The following is a 7,523-nucleotide window of genomic DNA, read 5'->3' as shown; positions in this document are numbered from 1 at the left end:
TTTTAAAGTGCACAGTTCTGCGGTTTTTAGCATATTCGCGGGGGGGTGTAACCATCACCACACTATAATTTAAGAACATTTTCATCATCCCAAAAGGAAACTCCGTCCCCATTAACAGTCATTCCCTCTCACTCCCTCCTTCATCCCACCCAGCCCCGGGCAACCACGAGTCTACGTTCTGTCTCCATGGACTTGCCTGTTCTGGACATTTCGTATAAATGGAGTCATACAAGGTATGTATGGTCTTTTGTGTCTGACTTCTGTCCGTTAGCAAAATGTCCTCTAGGTTCACCGTGGGGTGGCCTGTATCAGAACGTTATTCCTTTTTATTGATGAATAATATTCCTTTGTGTGGCTATACCACACTTATCCATTCATCAGTTGATGGACATTTGAGCTCTTTCTACTCTTTGGCTATTACAAGTAATGCTGCTGTGAACATTTGCTTTCAAGATTTTTTGTGGCAATATGTCTTCAATTCTCTTGGGCGCATACCTAGGAATGAAATTGTTACTTCATACGGTAACTCGAGGCCTAACCTTGGGAGGAACTGTCACAGCAGTTATTCCTCACCAGCAGTGTAGAAGGTCCGGATTCCTCCACGTCCTCGTCCACTCTTGTGAGTATCTGTGTCGTTGGTTAGAGCTATGCTGGTGGATGGGAAGTGATACCTCATCGTAATTTTACTTTGTGTTTGCCTGAGGGCACATGGCATCGAGCACCTTTCCGTGTGTTTACTGGCCATTTTTATATCTTTGTTTAGAAAATGTACAGACATCAATTGAATCATGTTTACATAAGCTAATTTTGATGAAAACTTTGCGAAGCTGCATTATGAAACCAAAATTCTCTTTCCCTAGTAATGAGCAAAATATTACTAAAATCTGACTGATTCACATGTCACTGATTTAGAATGCCTGTATCAACAATTTACAATGACTACGTATTAATGTTATATCTAGGAAAAAGCCCAATGCTTGTATTTTGATGTTTTTTAAATGAGACTGATTTTTGAAGCTATGCTCCTCACATCCCACCAGGGGGCGCTAAACAGCTGCCGTGGTCACTGAGGCCCTGCTCTCCTTCCCCAGCCCCTTTCTACTATCAGGCTCTGTCTCTATCTAGCCACACCCGCCTCTAAGCAACAGGAGAGGACTAGCTCAGTTCTTATTTGAGAACTTCTATTTTATTAATAAGAATGAGAAATGCTAATACAAAATGTTCTAAAAACTGTAGTATATTTTAAATGTTTTATGTTTATTTTACAAATATGTGATGAACATCTTCCATACTGGGGTATGTTTCTGAGACTATTAGGTGTTTTTGCTGTGTTGGGGTTTTTTTGCATCTCTCCCCCAAGGACCATTTCCAGCTGCAGAAACACACTCCTGTCCCCTCCCAACACACACACACACACACACACACACACACACACACACACGTGAGAGGTTGTCTTCTAGTTTCTTGTGGTCCCTACAGCCTGTAGAGCTCCCATCAGCCTGTAACTTTCCAAACATAAATATGACAACCCCACCCATGGGGACAAGACTAAACTATTCATCCAAAACGTGAACATTTTTATAGATAAGAGATGTTTGGGGTTGTTTTTTTCTTTTAATGATTTGACCACAAGTGCTGGTTCTATTAAAGCAGAAAGCCAGGTGGGACCTCTGGTCTCAGATCCCTGAGTTCTGCGGGTGGTTGTCATCTGTCAGGAACTGGACGGTGACTCTAAGTGGAGAAGCAGCCCAGGCCGAGCGCAAACGTAGTCCTGTGTAAGCGATGAGCTTCCGAGGGGAGCGGCTGGTGCTGGAGGTGCAGAGAGGGCTGGCAGGGAGCTTCAAAGCTCCTGGATTGCCTCCCGCTGCAGCGCTCCAGATTGGCAGGAAGAGGAAGTCTCTGCTGGTTTAAAAAAAAAAAAAAGCCAAGACCTGGGGGGCAGGGTGTAAGTCACGTGGTAATCCTACCTCCCTCAGAGATTTCTGAATCAATAATGTGGCATCATCTTGATTGGGAGGTGAGGAAAGAGAGCAGACCAAGTAGAGGAAATGCCCAGGAGGATAATATTTATTGACTTATTACTGTTATAACTCACATAGTACCCCTATGAACAGGCACTGGTATAAGCACATTGTACGCATTTAATCCCCTCAACAGCCGTCTGAGGTAGGTATCATCAACACTTTTTAGAGCTGGGGAAACTGAATCACAAAGAGGTGGGTGATTTTATGGGCCAAATTGAGTCCCTCCCCCCCCCCAAAAAAAAATTTATGTGCTGAAACTCTAACCCCCATGTGACTCTATTTAAGAAAGTCATTAAGCCCCGCCTGCTTAGCTCAGTGGTTGAGCATTGACCTATGAACCAGAAAGTCACGGTTTGATTCCCAGTCAGGGCACATGCCCAGGTTGTGGGTTCAATCCCCAGTGTGGAGTGTGCAGGAGGCAGCCGTTCAATGATTCTCTCTCATCATTGATGTTTCTATCTCTCTTTCCCTTCCTCTCTGAAGTCAATAAAGATATATTTTGTTAAAGTCATTTAGGTTAAATGAAGTCATGAGGGTGGGGACCCTAATCCAATAGGACTGATGTCCTTATGGGGGGAAAAAGGAGGGGACACCCCCAGTGCACGAACAGGGAGAAAAGGCCATGTGAGGGCACAGCAAGAAGGTGGCCACCTGCAAGCCGAGGAGAGAGTTTTCACCATAAATCAACCCTGCTGGTCCCTTGCTCTTGGACTCGAGCCTTCAGAACTGTGAGAACACACATTTCTGGTGTTTAAGCCCCCCTGTCTGTATTCTGTTAGGGCAGCCCTAGCAGACGAATGCAGTGACTGGCCCCAGATCTTTTGCCTGGCAGATGGAAGAACTGACATTCGATTCCAGGCTGTCTGGCACCTTAGTCGGCGTTTTTACTGGCTTTTGCACAGTGCTTCTTGCCCTGAGAACGGAGATAGCAAGAGTCTTATTGGAGAATGTGACGTTACAGGAACTGCCAACATGCATGGGCATGTACTCCACACAGCCCGGTGTGCTCAGTGCTTTGCCTGGGTTATCCATTTAATACCAACAACAATCCTGTGAGGTTAGTGCTATTATCGTCCCCATTCCACTAAGGCCTTCAGAGGACTCCGCTGGGGGCAAACTCACTCCAGAGCCAGCTTAGAACACTGTCACACAACAATTAATGGTAACTATTGGAGACCATTTTGTTATGCTCAGCTCCACCACCTGGACAAAAACTGCTCAACGGGGCCTTCCAAGTGAGAGAACACAGTTGAAAGTAATCATTAAGACCCACTTCTCTGAGATGGCCTTTGAAATAAATGAGCCAAAGAGGAAGTTGTCCCAAGATGTCCCAGCTTTAGGAAAAAAAAAAAGGCTAATGGGGAGGCAGCTCTGTCCTGATGGGCAGGGGCAGGGGCAGGAGCGAGAGCACTGTTAGAGGAGCATCGCCCAGCCATGGCTGCCTGGGAGATGAACACAATAAGCAGTGGCTGATGGGAACTCGCAGCAGTCGGGTTAAACCCACCCAGGGTATTTTTCATCTCAGAAACGTATTTTCATGTCTACCAGTTTGATGTGGGTCTTTTTTATATCCTCCTATCTCTTTTTTTAATGTTTTCTTTTTTTAATTTATTTAGAGAGGAAGGGAGAAGGATAGATAGAAACATCATTGGCTGCCCCCTGCGCACTCCACAGTGAGGATCAAATCCACAACTCGGGCATGTGACAACTGGGAATCGAACCAGCGACCTCTATGGGTTGACGCTCATGGGTTTTCAGATACATACTTAAAAAATGTGTAACAGCCGAAACCGGTTTGGCTCAGTGGATAGAGCGTCGGCCTGCGGACTGAAGGGTCCCGGGTTCGATTCCGGTCAAGGGCACGTACCTGGGTTGCGGGCACATCCCCAGTAGGAGATGTGCAGGAGGCAGCTGATTGATGTTTCTCTCTCATCGATGTTTCTAACTCTCTATCTCTCTCCCTTCCTCTCTGTAAAAAAAAATCAATGAAATATATTTAAAAAAAAAAATGTGTAACAGATAAAGTTATACATCTGGTATTTGCTTCAAAAGAACATGGGAGTCATGGAGGGGAAAGTAGAAATAAAGATGAAACTGTATTGGCCATGAGATGAGGATTGAGTATGTGGGGATCATTGTACTAAATTGTCTTCTTTTGAATATGTTTGGAATTTCCCATAAAAAAGAAATTTCAAATGTATGGAATTGGAAGCATGTATGTTGGTGTGTGTGTGTATATATACAAATATATTTTTGAATGATAAGCAGAGGGTTTAGTAGGGATTTTATTCCACAGGATATTTGCTTTGTAAAAAAAGGGAACAGTACATGGTCCATATTCACAGGAGGACAGTTCTGTTACTTCCTGAACTTGGTCATAAGCAGTCCTGGGTCCAGCCTGCACCAGTCCTCCAGGAGCCACTGCCACACCTTCATCACTGTCCTTAGCTTCAATCCCACATGGTTCCTGAGTCCAACTCTAGATTCTGTCAAATTCCTAACATGATTCAAAGCGACAGTGACTGAATTTATGTTTGGTACCAGCAATCTTAAGCCCAAAATGCTTCAAAGATTAAACAATCACACATTTAAAATACATAGAAAAATAATATAATTAGGATTTATACAAAGTAGATTATTACAAAACAAGTACACTACAAGAAATACATCTTATATCCAAACACAAAAATTTGGAAATATATGATTAAGAAAAAACATTTATTTTTAAATGCTGAGTGGGAAGGCATAGACAGTTCTGCTAGCAGAAATTTTCACTCCATCCCAAGCTTCTAAAAACAGTTCCTGAAGATTAGACAGCTGTTCCTCTCTCCAAATTCTGTTTAATTTCAGCTGTATATTTCCCATAGAATCTTTCTGCCTTTTTGTTGAATTTGGCATTCCTTTCATTAATATAGTCAATATCTGCATCGTCATTATAAGGTCTTCTCCGGCTATATTTGTCTCGTTTTTCAATTCTGAGGGAAAGAGAAAGTAATTTTTAAAATTTTAAATGTCTTTTTAAAATTTTTTTAATTTATTAACTTGAGAGAGAGAGAGAGAGAGAGAGAGAGAGAAACATCGATTTGTTGTTCCACTTATTTATGCATTCATTCATTGATTCTTGCTTGTGCCCTGACCGGAAATCAAACCCGCAACCTTGGCATATCAGAACGGCACTCTAACCAACTGAGCTGGCTGGCCAGGGCTTGTCTTCTTTTTTTGTCTTAATAGAAATGGCTGAGTAGTTGAGAAAAGCATCATTACACCTAGAATAGCACACTTTGGTGGGTGGGGGAAGCAGTTTTCATCAAGATTAAGTTGAAGCTGCTAATTAATAGTACAACCCTGGGTAAGAACCATGAAATCCGGTAATATACAAATTCACCTTCAGAATGCCTCTAAGAAAGCAATGATAACCTTGTTAGAAACTGGATTGGATACATAAAATATTAAAAGAAATGACTACAATAATTATATTAATAATAACCACAGCTAATATGGAGTGCAGTGAGACACTATCCTTAATACTTCACATGTATTAACTTCTAAAATACAGATTCATTCCACTCTGCCTAATATTCACCCCTATCAGTATAAGAAACGCAAATGTAGTGGAGGTACATTTACTAGAACATTCTTGCTTCTTCAAATCAAATAGCAGAGTGATTATTAAATAAAAGTTCTTAAAGAAGAATTTTCTTTAGATCTTTCCCTGCTTCAATGATAACAATTCAATTTTATCAATATTTTGGTTGCTTCTCCATTCCAAATCATATGGACTCAACTCATACTTGCTGTCTCCAAAACCACTGGAGATGCTAAGTGAGAAATTACCAAGTATAATATCTGTCTATTCAATTCATTCTATGCTTATTATGTCCATTTTGCCATTAAGCACTTAAAATTTCATGCTGCTCTACTGAGTACTTACTGTTTTTCCAGATCTGTGACCATCCTATCAATTTCCTGTGCGGAAGGCACATGTGTTCCATGAAGAAGACTGTTGGATGTTGGGAAAAACTCTTCTCCACTGAAAAAACAGCAAAATGACCTTATAGTAACAATACAAGTGCACCACATTCTCTAATTTCAAAGTAAACCATTCAGGATGAGAGATAAGAGAGAGACACATATTTACTGTGGGGTGGGTCCCACCTTAACCTAAAAAAAAAAAAATACAGAGGCCTGGCCCGTATGGCTCAGTTGGCTGGGTACCATCCCGTGCACCAAAAGATTGCTGGTTCACCCAGCCTGCGTGGCTCAGTGGTTGAGCATCAACCTGTGAACCAGGAGGTCACGGTTCAATTCCTGGTCAGGGCATCTGCCCAGGTTGTCGGCTTGATCCCCAGTTGGGGGTGTGCAGGAGGCAGCCAATCAATGATTCTCATCATTGATGTTTCTATCTCTTTCACCCACTCCCTTCCTCTCTGAAATCAATAAATAAAAATATTTTTTAAAAAAGAAATAAAGCCGAAACCGGTTTGGCTCAGTGGATAGAGCGTCAGCTGCGGACTGAAAGGTCCCAGGTTCGATTCCGGTCAAGGGCATGTACCTGGGTTGCGGGCACATCCCCGGTGGGGGATGTGCAGGAGGCGGCTGATCGATGTTTCTCTCTCATCGATGTTTCTGACTCTCTATCTCTCTCCCTTCCTCTCTGTAAAAAATCAATAAAATATATTTAAAAAAAAAAAGAAATAAAAAAGATTGCTGGTTCAATTCCTGATCAGGGTACATGCCAAGACTGCAGGCTTGATCCCCAGTAGGGGGCATGTAGGAGGCAGAGCTGACTGATGCTTCGCTTTCACATCAATGTTTCTCTCTCTCTTTTCCGCTCTCTGAAAATCAATAAAAAATCTTAAAAAACAAAAATATAGAATCGGAAGGGATCTAATAAATCACTTATTCTGACACTTTCATTCTATAGATGAAAGAGCCAAGGGCCAGAGTCAGGACTTCCCTCCAAGTTCACATATTTCTTCTCCACTAAAGCAGGGGTTGGCAAGCTCCACCATGTTTTTATAAACAGTTTTACTGGGACAGAGCCACACCCATCTGTCTATAGGTCCTCTATGCTTTCACATCACAGCAGCAGAGCTGAGGAGTAGCTGTTGTACAGAGACCATATAGCCCACAAAGCCTAAAATGTTTACTATCTGGTCCTTTACAAAAAAAAAAAGTTCACACATGCTGGCACTACAGCATCTTAAAAGAATATCGGAGTGAATAGGATAATCTGGTTTTAAACACTCCACACTCAGTCTTGGAACGCCCAGCTAGAAAGATAGCCAGATGATGAGTTTAACTACTGTGGAGTGAGCAATAGTGTTGCTGAGATCAGAAATCATTCTTAAGACAGCTGTCTGATAACCCATACCTAAACATTACCTAGGCATTATTTATATGTGTATGGTTGTATATATATATTCACACACAAATATGTCTATCTCAGGATGCAAAAAAAAAAAAAAAAACTTGCAATACTGTCAACTTACTGCTTTT

General features: G+C 41.9%; 1 protein-coding gene across 1 annotated transcript; it reads right to left on the bottom strand.

The window, feature by feature from the left end:
- Positions 1 to 4,291: 4,291 nt before the first annotated feature.
- On the bottom strand, positions 4,292 to 6,111 carry LOC102433046 (pre-mRNA-splicing factor SYF2-like). Its single transcript, XM_023749333.1, has 2 exons — positions 5,956 to 6,111; positions 4,292 to 4,999 (listed from the first exon to the last, which is right to left on the bottom strand). The coding sequence occupies exons 1-2, from the start codon at positions 6,102 to 6,104 to the stop codon at positions 4,834 to 4,836; spliced, it is 315 nt and encodes a 104-aa protein (XP_023605101.1). The 5' UTR covers positions 6,105 to 6,111; the 3' UTR covers positions 4,292 to 4,833.
- Between the last annotated feature and the right edge of the window lie 1,412 nt (positions 6,112 to 7,523).

The sequence above is a fragment of the Myotis lucifugus genome, unplaced genomic scaffold (genome assembly GCF_000147115.1).
Source record: "Myotis lucifugus unplaced genomic scaffold, Myoluc2.0 scaffold_6200, whole genome shotgun sequence".
Taxonomy (NCBI): Eukaryota; Metazoa; Chordata; class Mammalia; order Chiroptera; family Vespertilionidae; genus Myotis; species Myotis lucifugus.
The sequence above is the reverse complement of the archived record's forward strand: the minus strand, read 5'-3'. Positions and strand labels throughout refer to the sequence as shown.

Coding starts and splice junctions, on each gene's coding strand:
- LOC102433046 (XM_023749333.1), bottom strand. CDS start 6,104: ATGTGGTGCACTTGTATTGTTACTATAAGGTCATTTTGCTGTTTTTTC. Junction 5,000..5,955: donor GTCACAGATCTGGAAAAACA/GTAAGTACTCAG, acceptor TCTTTCCCTCAG/AATTGAAAAACGAGACAAAT.